This window comes from Bemisia tabaci, chromosome 1 (genome assembly GCF_918797505.1).
Source record: "Bemisia tabaci chromosome 1, PGI_BMITA_v3".
NCBI classification, from domain to species: domain Eukaryota; kingdom Metazoa; phylum Arthropoda; class Insecta; order Hemiptera; family Aleyrodidae; genus Bemisia; species Bemisia tabaci.
This window is the reverse complement of record NC_092793.1, coordinates 67,051,399-67,069,583: the sequence shown is the minus strand read 5'-3', so window position 1 is coordinate 67,069,583 and position 18,185 is coordinate 67,051,399. Positions and strand designations below refer to the sequence as shown.

General features: G+C 35.5%; 1 protein-coding gene across 7 annotated transcripts in view; it reads right to left on the bottom strand.

Annotated features, from left to right (window-relative positions):
- stau (double-stranded RNA-binding protein Staufen) overlaps nt 1–18,185 on the bottom strand; it is a 25,443-nt gene extending 7,258 nt beyond the window's left edge. Inside the window, exons 1-13 of one of the 7 annotated variants that reach the window (XM_019047826.2) lie at nt 18,026–18,185; nt 16,087–16,139; nt 13,735–13,854; nt 9,269–9,331; nt 8,469–8,596; nt 7,660–7,864; nt 5,874–5,974; nt 5,357–5,422; nt 4,142–4,313; nt 2,695–3,032; nt 2,299–2,448; nt 1,267–1,404; nt 828–936 (exon numbers count right to left, since the gene is read on the bottom strand). In XM_019047826.2, coding sequence (XP_018903371.2) covers nt 828–936; nt 1,267–1,404; nt 2,299–2,448; nt 2,695–3,032; nt 4,142–4,313; nt 5,357–5,422; nt 5,874–5,974; nt 7,660–7,864; nt 8,469–8,596; nt 9,269–9,331; nt 13,735–13,854; nt 16,087–16,132 — 1,636 coding nt within the window. In that variant the 5' untranslated portion in view covers nt 16,133–16,139; nt 18,026–18,185. Of the gene's footprint in view, nt 1–827; nt 937–1,266; nt 1,405–2,298; nt 2,449–2,694; nt 3,033–4,141; nt 4,314–5,356; nt 5,423–5,873; nt 5,975–7,659; nt 7,865–8,468; nt 8,597–9,268; nt 9,332–13,734; nt 13,855–16,086; nt 16,140–17,659; nt 17,847–17,914 lie in introns of those variants that run through there. The other 6 variants (XM_019047827.2, XM_019047825.2, XM_019047824.2 and 3 more) reach the window with 6 other exon arrangements.

Sequence of the window (18,185 nt, the reverse complement as noted above, 5' to 3'; positions counted from 1 at the left end):
CTTTCGAAAATCAATTTTTTTTAGAAGAGCTACCTTATATTTTCAAGATGCTCAGTCTCCTCTTTCTTTGTTCAAGTTTTTAGTGTTACCAATTTTAACTTATGCTCCTCCCATTTGGTTCCTTCATACTTTCCTTAACATATGTAAACTTGAAAAAGTTCATCATAGTTTTTTAAAGGTTGCATCGTATCGTACTAACAGCCTCTTAGGAGTTCATGATCATTTTTACAAGAATATTGCCAAGCAACTTAACTTATGTTCCTTGGTTTCTACATGGCATTATTATGATGTTATGTTTTTCTTTAAACTTCTTAATAATTTTATTCATTCGCCTATTCTCCTTAGTTCCATACATATTCATATTTCTTCTAGATCTCTTCATAATTTAAGACTTTTTTTTTGTCAGCCCTTCATCTCCTGTAACCTGGAAGCGTAGGTCTGTAATTCCTAGGATTTCAGATTTTGCAAATAATTGTACTGAGTGGATGAAATTTTTTGGCCTAAATATTACTAATTTTAAGTCATCAGTGAAAGAACAGGTTCTTGTTAGTTACTAAGCATATTTTTTTTTTAGCCAATTCTGTTGCATATATTATTGCCTTTGTTATTATTTTTGATGTAACTAGGACTTGTCCTGTTGAAATTGTGTCCTGTGTCTTCTTAAATAACTTAATCTGATAATGATGAAGAAAAGTCTTTCTTCACTTGAAAAGGTAACTTTTTTTTTTGGTAGGCCTGATTTGACTGAAAGAGATAAGAATGAAAAACTTGAACTAATGGCCAATTTTGATTGAAACTACAAAAAGGTGCGTACAGAGCAAACTTACGTGTGATTTTATTCCCTTCAGATTTTGGAACTAATAAAAGGCCAGGGGCAAGCTGTCTTCCACCACTGGTTTTATCACTAATGCTAGGAGTTGCATCTTGTGATAAGACCTAATTGAAAAAAGCCAAAATTCAACCATCAATACGAAAAAAAGAACATAGGGGTACAAAATAACTTTGGATAGATAATTAGTGGCACAAGAACGGTTTCCAAGCATCTGAAAGCAAAAGTAAGCTTGTCAGTGTGAAATTTAGAATGTTCAAATTTGATCAAGATTTGAGTAACTTCGATGCCCTCAGATCACCATTGCGATCACTATAAATCTGACTTTTTTTATTTACTTACTAATCAATAATCTGACTTATTCAGATTCCACAGTACTTTTTTAGGCTTTGATTTATGTTTTCAATAAAAACTGATAATTGAGAAAGTTTTCATACCTTATCATCATTCTTTATCGGTCTAACAGGTGCAGTTGGCACCTGCCCTAACTTTAATAACAATTTTTTTGCAGCATTACGCTTTGCCAGTTTTTTTGTTGGGCCTACTCCAATTTCTGAGACATCACCAACTGACACCTGAAAAATGAAGATAAAAAGGTTAGAGTTGAAGGGTATTGTTATCAGCAGCAAAATTTCCCAGAAATTTGAAAATTATCCAATTAAAATGAAAAAGGAGCACTGATTATGATCTCCAGCTTGTAAAAATAATTAGTAAAATAATGCAAAATAAAATTCCATTTTGGTGCGAGATCAACAAGAATTAGCAAAATGTGCAGTAAAATGCATGAAATTTTTCTGCAGTGTCGGCAAAATCCCAAAAATGTCTAACATTCAAGAGAAAGCATTTTTACAGTGCTTTTGTACATTTTGTTTTTCGAACTTTTCGCAGTTTGTGATTTTTTCTGACTTGGCTGTCATTGGCCCAGATGATCACCAATAGATCAATGGCGTTGGTGAAAGCATAATCAGCTAGAACATTGCAGGAGAAAGGGAATAATATAACTTCAAGCTTTGATAATTCAAGGATTGACAGCAAAAGCAAGAGCTGCACCTTGATTAGACTGTTTTAAAGAATTGTTTTTTCATTGAAGCTCTGCGGAGGACAGGACAGATGTTCAATATTGTTTTCTGTGGCATACAAAACAGTCAAGATGAATCACTGTATTTTGCATCAAACCAAACTTAGGCTCTATTTCCAATTTTTTCCCCATCATTTTAAATTTCATTAACTATCTTCATAATCATTTTCCATTTGCTTTGAAACAAATTAGAGGCTACTTAATCTTAGTAGAACTACAAGGAAGAAACGTTCTTTGGGCATGAAATTTTATCTCTGTGAAAAAATAAAATGGTTTTAGACCTTTTAGTATAGCCTCCATAACCTTATAACCTTTTTCCGGTTTTTCTAATAAAGGTACATCTATGGAATACTGTCGAATTTAACACAGAGCTAGTAAATCATACAATTACCTCCATTGAAAATTCTCTTTTGTAGGCTCCCATCGACCGCTCGTGCTTCAGGATAAAAACAGGTTCACGTTCTTTTCTTGCTTGTTGAAGTTGGATGAGTTTTGAGACAGGATTAGCCTCTGTATTATCCTGTTCATCAGTCTTGTGTTCCTACATGCAGATGAAAATAATAATCATTTCGACATAATGAAAGACTTTTCTAAAGGAGAATATGATGCACAAATATGAGCAATCTGAAATTATTTTTTCAGTTCATATTTTTCTTCTATAGAAAGCATGTATTTTTAAGTGTTTCATTACAGAAATTATTGGTTTTTCCCCTACACTATCCATTTAATACACAATAAGAAGTTTAGAAAGACACAACTAAAAGAAAGATAATAATTCAATAATTACCTTGATTAAGTTTCGTTTTTTCTTGTTATTGGTGGATTTTTTCTTCACGACAAATCCTGAGGGATTGATTGTGGTTGTTATGGGCAACTTTTTCAGATCCTCTAGCATTTTTTCCGCAGCCTTTTTTTTCGATGCTTTTTTGGAGTTACCTTCCCCTACAGTCTCAAAAGCATCACCTACGTGGCATTTTGTCACAAAAATGCGCATGTGTGGAGGTCCTTTTTCTTCAACTGTGTCAAAAACCACTTCTAAATTTCGTTTCAGTGCTAATTCATATACAAGAGAAATTGGGGATTTTAGTTCGGCTGCTGAATCAATTTCTTTTGAAACGCCATCTACTGAAAAAATAAAATCCAATAAATTAAAATATACAAACAAGTACAACGCACAGTTTTTGACCACTTGCGATGGAAACACTGGGAAAATATCATTGCCTGTTGAGGTTTAGCAATCACAGGTTGAAGTAAATATTGTTGAATCTTCGATTGTAGGTTCGATTTAATGCATGTACTTAAACTGCCAAACATGTTACACAATAAACCAGCTCTAACAATAATTTAGTTTAGCCGGGAGAGGATAAACCTTTGAACAGCTGTCTCCTTTATTTTTGGCATCAGAAAAGCAATGAGCAAAAACAAGCAAGCAAAATCCTGCAGCAAGTAAAATCTACAGCAAGTAACAGCAAGTAAAATCTTTTGAAAATTTTTCCTCTGTGAAAAAATAGCACTAACTACTGCAAGGCATCCAAATCGTGCTTGAGAAGACCCACTGGATATATTTTCAGCTTGCTTCGATGAAAAAGTGCATAACTAAGGCAAGAAAGTTGCAGTAGCAATGAGTTCAAGATAACAACTTGCTACACACTACACACTTTTACTGGGAACCTATTGACTTTTTGTAACTGGCTCACGGATTATGTCTCCCAAACAAGATGTAATTCCTAAAACAAGTTTGTTTTTCCTCCTGGCAAACGACAAAAATTAAAATGGTTTGTACCCCTTTAAATAGATTATCCAAAGAATTTTGGAAGCCCAAAAAGTTGAAACCTTTGTTTGGGAACATCCCTAAAATTTCACGCCTCAATTCTCAAGATTCCCTATGGAATCTCACTTCATTTAAAATCACAGAAAATCTAGCAATTTTCAGAAATCTTTAAGAGTCTGACACACTTTTAAATTTTCGGTAGCAGTTGGTGCTATGACTGACATCAATGAGAGGTCGTAACAATGCGTGGTTGCCGATTAAAAGATAAACAGTTGATAGACTCAAGGGCTGATGATTCTACAAATCTGGGAGAAGGATAAGCTACATTAATATTTAATTATTAATAATTTATTAAATCTATACTGGTATATATTACTTCTGCAGAGGTAAACCTTTGAGAAATAATTTTGTTCAAGCAAAAAATTAACGAATTGAACCACCGATATGAAATTTGAACACTTACTAGAATTAGATATTTCTGGTTTATTTTCGCTAATGGGAAGTTTCTTAAGTTCATTCAGTGCTTTCAAAGCTGCAGCTCTTTTTGCTGCAGTGGACGTAGGTCCCGTGCCTATAAATTCACGGTCTCCTACTTTCACACTTACACTAAAGGCATTTGGATCATGGTGAAACATCTGAAAAGTTGGAAGAAAAGACTAGGTGAGGGCAAAAAATATAATAATGAAACAAAACAAAAGCAAAAAAAAAAAAAAAAAAAAATTGAAGAGAAAAAATGAGATAACACTGGTCAGCAAAATTGACACAAAGCCTGAAAAAAGTTGCTTTCACGGGCAGTTAACCCCAAGGAATTCAAATCTTATCATTCTTGAGTCCTCTAGGGCTTCGTCAATGAGGTAAAGGGGGGAAGGTCTAAGCTTATAATTTTCAGAAGTCAAGAGGTTATCTTGCACCCTTTCAGAGAAGCTCCTGAGGGCTTTAGGTGATTGATTCTGTTACCTTGGGGCGAATGATACTGCCTTTTTTTCAGGCTTCTACATCAATTTAGAGATCCGACATTTTATCAAGGAGGGCTCTGTCCTCCAACCACCAGGGTCAGTCTTTTGGACTGAAATCAGCCAATTTTGGACTTAATGGTAACAATTTAGGTTAAAATTTTCCATAACTTTTTATTTTGATGAAATGATTTTAAAATATCAACAGAAACTCCACTTTCCAAAAATTGAGCTCCCTGTTTACTCCCTGAGGGTTACTGAAAAAGCTTGAGGATAAAATTTGAATTCCTTTGGGTCCTATGCATCCCTTCAATTCTCGACTGTGTTAGACCTGAAATGAGAGAAAAGCTGGGGCACTGTTGCGTAGGAGTTAAATGGACCGGCTCTTCAAACAAAATGTTCATCTGTGCTGTAGCATCGATTTTGAAGCAAGAAGCTCAAAAAAACGCAAATTTCTAACGCAGATTATGGAGTTAGGAGTGTATTTCAGACTTTGCTGATGCGTTCATCGTAATTTTTGAGACATTTTCTATAAGAAACAACTTGTATTTTTGCTCTAGCAAAAGATTGCAAAAGGCCCATTTATAATGCTTCCTACTCTCCCAATATTTGGGAACTGCTTGCAAGGGAGGATTTTTCAGGATTGGATTCCTTTCGATGTACATAATTAGTTTCTTCTGTGCCATTTAAATATGCAAGAAAAATAGAGTGCGGAAAAAACTTACAAACTTTCGAGGTTGACTATATTTGTATGGTCCATTGTACATCCAGTTAGTCTGCCGTGGTCTGGGCTGAAAATGGAAAATAATGAGTGCATACTTATCAAAATAACATAAAAAAAAATCAATCCAGGATTTTTTACACAAGAAACCTAAAAAAGAATTTCCTGAATTGTCTGTTACTTTTTCACAAAATTTCTTAATTTTGGACAAGTGTTTTGTAGACAAGAAAAAAATGCCTCCTAATTTATTTTAGGCACTGGTGAATGGAATGAGGCACTTCATATAGAGATAAGAAAATGTTTATCTTACTTGTACATTTGGTTCATGAGAGCAGATGTTTTTTGCTGGCTGTCTTTTGCCAGGCTGCTTTGCTGCGGTGATAAAGGACTTTTTTGGTTGGACTCAATTTTTTGCTAAGGAGCTTACAAAATTCACTGGTAAAATTCTCATTCCAAAGTTACATTAGAACACATATTCATACATGATGTGTCTCCTGTCATATTGCAATCAATTTATATACCTGGTGAGGCTTATCTGGTGGTGCACTGAGATATTGATAAACCGTGGGTTCTCCCCTTCTCATTGCTAATGAATTAAGCTCAAAAATCGGGGTTACTTCATCTGAAAAACAAATGAGAAATAAAAATACAAATCAGAGGAAAAGATTAAAAATTATTCAGAAGAACTTTTAATTTCTTTCATTTCGTCCCCTGAGATTTAGAGGATACAGGTGCAGGACATAAAGCACACTTGCACATCATTAAAATGCACTCAATTCTTGCAGCAAAGCAACTATGCCAAGATAAAGGAGACGATAGAATTAGGCGGTCAATTTCGAGTTAAAGTCACTGGTTTTTTTGGTTTCCCTCCCATAGGTTGCTCCATAGTTTCAATTCAATTATAACACTTAGGCAAGTACATGTTCAGGGTCTCAATGTCCCACTCTCTTCCTGCATATATTTATACCATTGTTGGTCAGTTTTCATTTTAGAGTTGTGTTCGATAAAGTGTCAGAATTTACCTTTGACAGCAATGGAGTAATTTTGGGTATGTTTTACTAAACCTGCGCATTTTTAGTATTGTCTTTACTAAGAATAGAAGTGGTACATTCTACTTGCAAGTGGTTTGTTTACTTTGTTTTGAAGCGTATTAACATCGTGTTGATTCTGAGCCTAAAGAGTATTTAGTAGTAGAGGAGAGATGTTGATTGCAAAATCTTGGTTGAAATCGACCGTTGAAAGTATTAGTGACTTTGAAATAATATGTATACGACATGAGAAAAGGCTTGTCAAAAAGATGCTGAGACTTTCGGATCTTTAAAAGGGGAGTTACTTTTAACACATGAGCCAAAATCAATTTGTTATCAACAGCCTCGAAAAAAAGTGGACGACCCACTACCACTCTTAGGTTTATTAACCAAACGCGATACCGCACCTCCTAGGGCAAAATTACACCAAACTGAATCCTAGCCTTGGGACAGTACTTATCCAGGAATTCCTGCATCTGGAATTGCCCTGCCTGACCCTTGGTATACATGAGCCACACCTCTCCCCGACTTTGAGCAACATACAGTTAAAGGGCAGCTGGCATTTGCAACAAAATGGACACAACTGCTTTTTTTCCAGGCATTTGAGCATAGAATATATTTTTTCCCCTTACACCCAATCACCCAGAAACATTCCATTTTCCAGAAACTCCAAGCCTAATTCATCTTAAAATAACTCGTCTAAACGAGCATATAAACTATGACCTAATGATTGTTTATCTCCCTCAATGGAAAAGGGTAAACATCATGTTATCACAAGATAGATGGTCATGATAATATTGGACAACTATCAACTAACAATCCCAATCTAGAAAGCCTAAAGCATCCTCAGACCCCAAGTGGTAAAAGGTAGAGGGACTTAGCTCACCTACATATACCCTTTCTCTTTCATCCATTTTTGATAATTCTAAAAATAGGCTCTTAATTGGGGACTTTTTAACCTCAAGCTCCAAGGAAAATTATCCTGTCTGTAGGTAGTGCAAAGTCAGGGGAAAGGCAGCAGTATTTGGATGCAAACTTAAAGAATTTTGTTATTTTTACCTAGGTATGCTCAAAAAATAAGACAAAAAAAGTAATATAAAATGAAAAAAAAAAAAATTCATAAAATGGGGTAAAATGAAATAAGAAATGAATGAAAGAAATGTTTTTTTAAAAAAAAATTTAAAAAAACGGAATAAGAAACAAGAAACTTGAAAAAAAAAATGAATCAAAGCTCTTTGTAAAGAGAGAACAAAGGAGAATAAAAAAAATCAGTGCTTACGAGATTTTGGTTGGATTTTTTTGTTTTTTGCGACTGGAGGCTTGTACTTCGTTTCTTTCAGTGCTATTTCAGCTGCTGCATGTTGAGCTTGTCTTATACGTGAACCTTGCGCCGAGTATTCCTCTGTGCCCAATTTTAAGGTTACATTGAAAACCTTTTTATGAGCAAGACCTGTTTCGTCAGTGAGACGATACTCGTGCTGAATCTATGTGCATGAGAAAAACAAACAAGTTAAGTACAACAACTGACAGAGAACGCCTGTGTCAAGTTGAACCAAAAGTAACTTGTATAGTTGACGAATTGAAAAATATTGTCCTTAAATGGTTATCGGTTATCGAAAAAATAATGCATAAGCTGTTTTTTTAATACATTGTGCAGGTGAAACACTCCTTGACTGATTATAAGAGGGGGAGGGGCAGAAATTCTGTAAAAAGTACATAGATGGAACGAAAATGAAATATTCCCCACAGCCTGGGGACACTTTGTAATAGGCAAGAACTGACGCAAAAAGATGATGTGTATTCATTGCTTAACTAACAAAGCATAGTGAATGGTAATGTATGTGCTTCGTAACATGCTTGATTTTTTCAAATTTTTCCAGAATTTTTTTGGTCAGGATCCCACCCATCCCCAGGGGGTCTGCCACCGAATGTTTGTACTGATGGTGGTGATACAAATGGATGCTCTGCATACAGTATCAGTATCAAATATGTTACATCAACAAGTTCAAATCCTTTAAAACAATTGATTAAACCTTGTTACTGAAAACAAAGAAATATTCTGTACTAAAAACTTTACTCAGTGCTTACATTATTAAAGCGAGCAAGCTCATTTACTAGACACATGGGTGTTTTTTCTTTATTCAAAGGCACAGTGGCTTGTGATGAAGGAGTATAGCACTTTTCCGTCGTTTTGTCATCTAGTAGAACCTTGGTCACTGAAACACAGGATAACATATTAAAATTACTTTGGCTGATGGTCAAAATGTAAGAGGGGCATCATCTATTTTATTCTGGAGTTTCAGAAATTTCTTTGAATTTTTGTTTCCTTCAAGAGAGATAAATGTTTCTTGACGGGTGAAAATTTCCTTCAATACTCTTCTCTTGAACAAAAGTTTGCAGCAAAATAATTAGGTACATTCCTCACACAATTCTATTCAATGCATCATATTGACTTTTTAAAGTTAAAAATTGTCAAAGTTATTATCCCATTGAAACTGGAGCAGATCGCGTTGCAGATGATCAGAAATCCCAATCAACAAGTTCTGAAGATTCTCTCACGTGTGGAAAGAAAGTTTGATATGATGACTCTGAATATTGCGCCCTGAACCTCTTGGCTGGTGTACTGTGCTCTGGAGCACAAACGTTGCAACGATTAAGTTTGGATGCATAAATTCGCTACTTCAGCAAGCATATCTTACTGTCAATATTTTGAAATTGCGTTTTTGAAGCGTCTGTGGCCCACTTATAAAAATGATAAAATGGCAGTTTAGTAGTTTTGAGAGAGGTATTTTTTGGCCATACTCCCATCAAAATTTCGGTGGGAATCTACTTAACTTCCTCCACTTAGATGAGCAGAAAGCCACAGGGATGGTTTTAAATATGCTTACCTGGAGGGCTTTGAGAGCCCGAGGTAGTTACAGGCGGCGCCATAACCTCTGCAGTTAAGGTACCTGAAATCAAACATACAGGGCTTAGATACTCAATCAAAGTTTCGGGAGAATAAATCTGTTGTACATAAGTGATAAGCCTACAGCAAGTACTTAGGACAGGTAAAATGATACAAAGATCACATTGAGCACATCAAAAACGCCTAGAGCCCACTCCTTGATGCACAATTGGCAAAGTCTATGAAGCGCTTTTTGTAACTTGCCGCATTTAGAGACAGTTTTTTTTAGTAGCTTACAACCAGGTTTGCCCAGAGAGAAATGTAAGAAAACCTGACCTGAGTGAACAGACAATAATGATTACTTTCCATTGAGTTTCAACGGCAATTAAGCACTGCAGCACAAGTTTTCCCATCAAAATGTCGCACAGAACATGTTGAACATACCAAACATTTTGAAAATTAACTGACAAAAGAAAAAAAAACGTTTGTAGTTACAGTTATAAAAAGTAAATTGCAACTTACCGCTTACAAAAACCAATTACTACCGCAGTCACACCTAGGCAAAGAAACTGGAGCTTAGTTTCACCCCGATTTCCTTTCTCTTCAAGATACTCTTCAAGGTTCTCTTAAACAAGGTACCTCTAATCTTGTAAAAAAAATTCACCTATCTTGAAACATTTCGCCAGTGGTTTAGGAGTTACGTTTAGAGGTCATTGACTGTAGTTGAATTGGTTCTCTGACAGCGGGAAGTGTGCATTGACATTAACAAAAAAGTTACGTATGTCCACACTTTAGAGCTGGATTTGGAAATTTTTCGTGCATAAGATTTTGATGAGGAAACATATATTATGGTGCTTAATTTTGTACTTCGTATAATGGTCCATTGATTTGAAACGTTTGGTTTTGCAACACATGGAAATGTGAAAAAAGAAAACACGCTTGCAAAAGATTGAAATCATACTCCAGAAATATTTTGCGAGATTGCTTGTTTCTACAGGGTGGATTTTCTTAAGTCTGCCTCAAAACAAACTTGTTTGCCAGTGACCAAGAACAACTGGCCACATATTCAGTAAACAGTGTTCGAAACTCACAGGCGCCAACGCGCCTAAAAAATCGGTCATGGCGCCTAAAAATGAAGGCTCTGCGCCAACATGGCCCCTGAAAATTGCCCCCTAGAATTTGAATTTTCATATTAGGCGATTATTAGAAATTCTCAGCACCACAAGTAAAAGCTTTTTCTATTCTTCAGGATTTCATCATTTGTGCTTTCGTCTTCCCCAAGTTACAACTACTTACTAGTTCTGTTACGAAAACATCTTGCGTCCATAATTCACTAAATGCGCCATAATATATAGGCAAAAAGTCAATTTAGCCCCTAAAAAATCTTCAATGGTACCTAAAAATCGGGCTTGATGCGCCACATGGCTCCTAAAACTTAAAGGTGAGTTTCAAACACTTGTGGTAAATTTGAAAAAAAAAAAAAAACATCTCGGAAACAACATAAATTTTGTAATACACAATTACCCTTACTCATTTATGATTTTTGTATAATTTTACCTGTTACGACTCTACTCAGTTAGCTGTATCTCTTTCGTGCATGTTCAAAAAATTTAACAACTGGAGAGAGTATTTTTCTTAGATTTTGTCAAAGTACTGCACTTGCCACTATAAATTATGATCTGCTAATTAAAAAGTTCGACGGTACGTAGCTCTCACTATAGAATCAAAGGTGATAAAAAGAATGAATTTTTTCCCCCACACAACCATTAACATTCCGAAGATTGGTGAAACACAAAGGAAAAAAGTTTGAAGCAAAAAGGATAGGGGTACGCAGAAGAACAGTTACTTACAAAACAAGATAAAAATGGAAAGACATTGGTAGCTAAGGGAACCTACTTGGATGCATAAATGGACGTGCAGAAAGAATGGGTGAGAATGGGTTAATTTTCTTTCTTGGATATTAATTACAAAAGTGATCCATTAACGAATGAACTACGATTTATGATGAAGGGCTGCTGAAGCCATTTGCCAAAAATCCAAAATGGTAAAAGCTCGGCACTTCTTCATTAGTGCTTGCCGTTCATATGTAGGTATCATTCATGGTGTCATGAACAGTGATTTTAAAAGGGGACAGGACACATCCTAAACCCTATGACTGGGCAAAATGGTTACTGTTAAAGACTTTCATTTTGCTTGTTTCCAAAGCGCTCTTCCTTGATTGCTACTGATTCAATTTTAATGAACTTTTCTTCTGCTGAAAAATATGATCCATGAAAACAACTTTACCCCTTGAGACTTTTTGTGGAACCTGCTTTATTTTCTCAACATTTTGAGAATTCTAAACACTTTTAAATCCTCGACAATTTTCCAGTCCAGTAACTCTATACTGGGCGAGAAAATTGATATTTTTCCCTCTTAGGTAAAAGACTCGACGCAACTCTCAAATGTGCTATATTTTGACTTGTTTTAAAAATCACTTCTTATAGCACCATGAATGAGTCCTGAAAGTGACATAATTCAATTAAAAAGTGCAAAGTTTTTTTGGATAGGCAACGGATTACTATTTCTGACTCAAATTAGAAACAACATATCGACAGTGTAAGACTTGCAACTTGGCACACTTCCTGTCATACTTAATTTTTTAAATGGACAACTACTCAAAATCAATTATTTAGATCTCCCGAGTTTTCCTTTCTCAGGCAAAGGAAATTCTATGAAAACTTTAAGGAATCACTGATTTGATCTTCTTCAGAAAATAAAATAGGAATGGAGATTTTTAAGCACCTCAAACAAGGTACTCCGTTTGGGAGTTTCACCCTCGATATGAAGAAGAAGAAGAAAAAAAAAAATCCCCGAATTCTAAAATTAGTGGTTTAATGAGGCAAAATGAGGTTCAAATGGAGTTTTGAACAATCCATATCAACTAACACATGGGCATACTGAGACATGGTTCATGCAGCCACAACCGAAAAAATTTACGGGCAGCCATGAATCATTCAATTAAATTTGCCAAATTTTTTGAGGAATTACAACATACAATACATTTTTAGGACTTCACCAAACTTCCCAGGAAGTTACTGGCGGCCGGTTCAAGACTTTCATTAATGAGAAAATTAAACAAAAACTATCTATAGAAATTCTACGTAATGATCTCATACATACATAGCACACTTAAAATTTGTTCAAGATGAATTGATAAACATAGTAAAATACCTAAACCTAACACTTTTTCAGGAAAACAACGAAAACACAAGGACTACAAACAAGGGCAAATTCTCCCACAAAACTAGTGATATAGGTTTGCAAATTTTTTCTCAAAAAACGCATGGGGTTTAATGGAAGATTCTTATGTGACTTTATGCACTGAGTCTAAATATTTCCATAGTTTTTCCCCTACACTCACTAATATTCCGGAAAATCGAGGTATTACTCAAAAGAGGATTTCCAAGGAAAATGCATTTTTCTGGGGAATTGGTATGATTTTTTATTGGTGGTAGTGGTCATTCACGGATTCAGCAGCCAAAAATACACTGAAAAACATGTGCTTATAAAAAAATTTCCACTGTAACAGATAACAAGGTTTTTCTCGTCAAATGATATAATCCACTCATATACCCTAATCCCCGAGTAATACTGGTCCCTTTGTATTGTGTCTGAAAAGACAAGCAGAGTATTTTTTCCTCTTGCCTTCTATTGCTACTCCCATTTACTTAATTTCTAGTCTTGAAACCAAAAATTACCATATTTTTATACTGTTACCCACCAACTTTAAGGAAAATTGAATTTTCTGAAAAGTTCTTTTTCCAGATACCAAAAAACGCATCCTTGTAGGGATTTAGATGGTTCGGAAAATAGGTCAATGATGGAGAAACTAAGCTTATTTTCGGCGTCAACAACGAAACTTTAGTGGGAGTAGCATTACTTATTTGACACCTTGGTAAAATAATTTCACCCTTGTAGAAATAAGTTGGAAGATTAAAATTTGAAAATGTTCATAGATAGATCGAGAAACCATGACATCTTTCAAATGGTCCATAGTCACTAAGTATACTCACAAAATTGTGCAGTGCTACCCAGGTTTCATTATTTCCCAACATAATCGTGTTCACAAAAATTTAGGAAAAGTTGACACTTTCCTAATAAGCCTTGCCTTTCCAAAAAGGACCCGCAAACCTGCATTTTCTATGCCATTGGGTACTTGCTTCGGATTTGCTTTAATAGGGCTTGCTTCAGTTAAGAATGCTCTTCTTTGACAATAGATCACCATTTTAACTATTGCTTTGAAAAAGGCATTTTCATCTGAAGGAAGTTATAATTGCTCGTTAGGATGTCACTGGGAGCTTCATTTCTTTTGGAATAACTTCTTTGATGTGAAAAAGAAAATTCCAAGATAGGCAAGAAGAAGACAGAGACTTGAGGGTTTTAAAAAAATAAAAATATTTTTAGGACTTCCTATTTCAATATTACCTTGCATGCAGCCATTCGCATCAAAAAAGTGCTTAATTTTATCGAAATCATTTTGAGACAATGTCAAAGCCGAACACTCAAAGGTTGAAAACAGAAAATATACTATGAGGAGCAGGCCAACTGTAAAAAGAAAAAGAAATACATCATATACATCTCTTTCGGGAAAATCTTGTGACACACTCATACGGCCCTGGACCATCATATGAGTACCTCGCATTGCCTGCAAAATTCATTTACCCACTCCAAAACTGATCTTTTTTCTAAAGTTAGAACCTTTAAAAATGTGTAGAAGGGTAATTCTACACATTTACAGGATTCACCAATAGGCTTTTTTGAATAAAAAAAAAAAAAAAATTATAAAATCTGAATTTCAAAAGAACATGACCTTGCAGGGAGAACTATTTAATAGGCAAATACATCCGACTCTGCTAATAAACAAATTACAAATGATGAAGCATGGGACTATGTCAGAGGAAGGCGATGTGGCTGATTTTTAAGGAAACATTAAAAACTTAGCATGTTTCACTGTTTGTTGGAGAGAGCAAATGAAAACTCTTCTTACAAAAGGGGTGTTTGACCAAGTCTAAAAAGAGTAACTCAAAAATATTTGAACCCTTGCTCTTTGGTTAGGGAGAAACCTAAAATTAACTTTTCAGAGGTTTAAAATCTACTCTATTCAGTCTGCAAGAAAACCGTGGGTGTGATAGGATAAGAAAAGTAACTGAAGCTGAAAAATTCTTGCAATTAGCAAGAAGCTAATAGAAGGAATGCAAATTTTTATTTTTAATGTAGTAAAGAACATAAAATGCCTGATGAGGACACTCCACTGAGGGACCGATTTTTACTAGGAGCTAGAAGCTTTAAGACAATGCTCCAGGAAAAAAACATCATTACCTTTATGATCAAATTTTTTAATGGAAAAAAGAATTTTAGATAAAAACAAAACAAGTTTTTTCTTCCACCTAAAAAATCAGACAATCAGTATTCAATCTATATTTGGATTGAATTTTTAGGAGATTTGCAGGAAGGTCATGACTAAGATGTTGCATCAATCTACATAAGCAATAGGGATATGAACTACGTAAATTAATAATGGTAATTACAACTGCAGGCCTGGGTGTCATTAAGGCAAAAAAACATCAAATAAAACAGCAAATACAGCACAAAACTAAACTAATTTTGAGAAAAGGCTACTACGAAAGAAATATTTAGAGGGAAAAGCTGGTTGACTGACAAAGAAAAAGCCTCTGAAGTTCACCCTGATTTGGATATTATGGAGAATTGGGTTCCTTAAGCCCTTAAACTTAAAGTAGTGCAACCCACTACTGAACCTCAAGGATCCACAGCAAACATGTGAATAATTCACAGTTTGTGTGAGCAAACAGATCACGCTTATCGCTCATACATCGGGTGATTTGCTCAGGTCTACAATAACAGAGAAATAATTGAGTGGACAACGCAACACAGCGAAATGAGCTGCTGTGTTTGCTGACTGTGGACTCAATACTTAGTGGCAGATTATTTCTTTTACAAGTTTCTGATAAATTTTCCGACGAAAATAAGTACTATACTATTTTGATTGCTGTTGTTTTAGAGCTATTTGCTCCGAGATAAAAAACCATTGCCCATGCCTATCAACTTATTAGTATCAACAAGTATTTGTGTGTAAGTATTGATTTCTCATTCAGACCACTAAATTGCAAGATGTTCAACCACAAGTATATCCAAGATTCTGTGATTTTTTTTTTTTTTTTTTTTGTGAGCAAGAATGTACTGTAAGCTGATTTCAAGGAAACTGGAGCTAAAAAGGGCCCTTTAAACACGCTCATTCAAATTTTTTGGTGCAAATATTCTAAGCATCACACGATTAATGAACAAGGAGAACTTTAATTTCCATGCGAAAGGAATGTGATAGTTGTCTGGTGCCTTGAGCCCAAGACCAATTTACACAGGTCAGTCATTCCCGAGGATGAGTTTTGGAACTCTACTGCGCAGTGACGTAGTATTGAGTGCGTGCAATGTATTTCTTATGGGAGCACCCATTGTGACGTAGCATTGAGTGCCGCCGAGTTAGGGCCGGGCGGGGGATTGGATCTCAAAAAGTTGTGTAATAACTAACCTGTGTGAATAGGTCTTGCTTGAGCTTTAGGGTTTGTGCCTTCATGCAAAAGACCTTGTGACATCATGCAAAGCAATAAAAAATACGACTAGCTCTAAATTTTTGTTTTAATTTAGGCAATCCTTTGTCATCTCCTTTCATTCTTTAGACCTCATTAGTCCACCATTACTTTGAAACTGTTACAGTGAGAGACTATTTACAGCATAAAACTTGAAAGCAAACAACATTGATACCTGTGTTAGTAGATGACCCTTTGTATATCTGGTACTGTGGTTCCATTCTGAGTCTGAAATGATAGAGAAAAACTGATGAGATTTAAACCAAAAGGTAACAGGAGCATATGATAAAAGTGGGATTTAAGCTCCTGCCGCCCGATTATTGAAACTCTATCGGCCCGACACAACAAGACACGGCCCTATCTTAACCATGCAGTATATCACAATTCGATGTCTTATTGGGCTGCTTTAAACTTTCAATAAACGGCCCGCTGTTGGTGACATAACTCCATGATGTTCAATTGTCTATGTGCATGAACCCATGGGAGATTTCTAAAAATTCATACCTCTCTGTAATTGAAAGTCACAGCTTTACAGTTCCTTCAACGTAATTTATCTTTCTTTTTTATCTGCGTTCAAATCTTTGGAAAATATTATGTGAAAATAAAATTTTCTCTGATTTTTAAGGATGCTGAAATAAAGATTGTCTGAGAGGCTAGATGCAGCAAATGATTTTGTCCAGCTATCAAACAGAGACATGGTCTACTACTTTGATAGAATCTCATTATACCTACACCACTGTTGGTGCCTCAAAAAATTTGCAGACTGTTTTTTAGCAAAAAGGTCAAAGAGCTCAGCCGCTTAATATTAGTTATTCCATGGATTACAAAGTTGTCAGTATTAGTGGGAGATAACTCTTATACAATATCCAGCTTCAAAGCTTAAGGTGATTCGATGGAGGCCATTTTTTGTGTCAAAGCCATGTGCGATATATCGCGTCAATTAGCTCCATAATTTCAGCTACTTGCCATTTGCTTCAAATTTTGAGATCGTACTTCTGTTGACAGGAGACTAAAGCACTCACTTACCAATTTTAACAAAGAAATTCAACGTAATAAAGGCATGGTTTTTTTAGAGGAAAAATATCGCATTCGATACTGATATCGAAACTGCACTCGAATGCGATATTTTCCCTCTAAAAAAACCATGCCTTTATTACATTGCATTTTTTTGTCAAATTCGGTACATGAGTACTTAACTCTCATGACAACAGAAGTGCGATCTCAAAATTCGAAAAAAATGACAAGTACCTAGCTGAAATTATGGAACAAATCGATGCGATACATCGCACGTCTCTCTGACGCAAAAAATGGCCTCCATCGAATCACCTTAATTCCCAATTCACTTAGTTCAATTTCTCAAACAACTCTTCTTCCACCTTTTCCGAATGAAAAGTTGGATTGTGTGATTTTCACACAAAAACACAAGAAGCCGATGAAAAGTTGGACAGGAACTTTTGAATGTGACGCCACCTTCAACTTTATGTTCACCTTTCCATCCAATTTGCCCCACCAAATTAGACGGATAGTTAAAATTAAATCTTCCGACCGACAGAAGCAGAAGCTGGATCTAACCAGACCAGAAGCCCATGGAGATACTCAAATTCTGTCTGACAGTTTCACATGGCACAGCAATTGAATCAATTTTCTTTCGTATTCAACTTTTAGTCCGCTTTTGTTGGATGCAAAGTTGAAAGTTTGAATCGGGTTTGCCTGGCACCATGTAGATTCAATATGTGAAGAATTTTTACCTTAAAACATTCTCCATTGTAGCTAGAAATGAAGTTAGTGGTTTAAATATGAATGGATGATGCGCAAGAAAGGACAAGTTGAGAACTGAGAGGACACTGGACACTGTACAGTGACAACTTAGGAGAAATGTTGGGTGTTAACCTGTGAGAATGATTGTCATGACAATCGATCGTAGTAAGAAATCGCAATAATTGGACTTATAGTCGGAATGGTGATGGTACTTGGCATGAAAATTGAAGATCCAAGTCACTTACAAAACAATTATCTGTAGTTTTCAGAACATGGAGTGAACACTAAGACACAGTTAATGAGGACGAACTTAAGAACATAAGCGGTAACATAAGTAGGCAAAGCTAGAAACTCACCAATAGGCTAGGATTAATTATAATGGTAAGACATTGAATTGAAGAAATTAAAAAACAAAATTCGGCGGAATGTAATGGAAAGTACAAAATGAGACGCCGGACTCAGACTCAGATTCATTCACCGGATCACCGGACACCGGACAGACAGACACAGATGCAC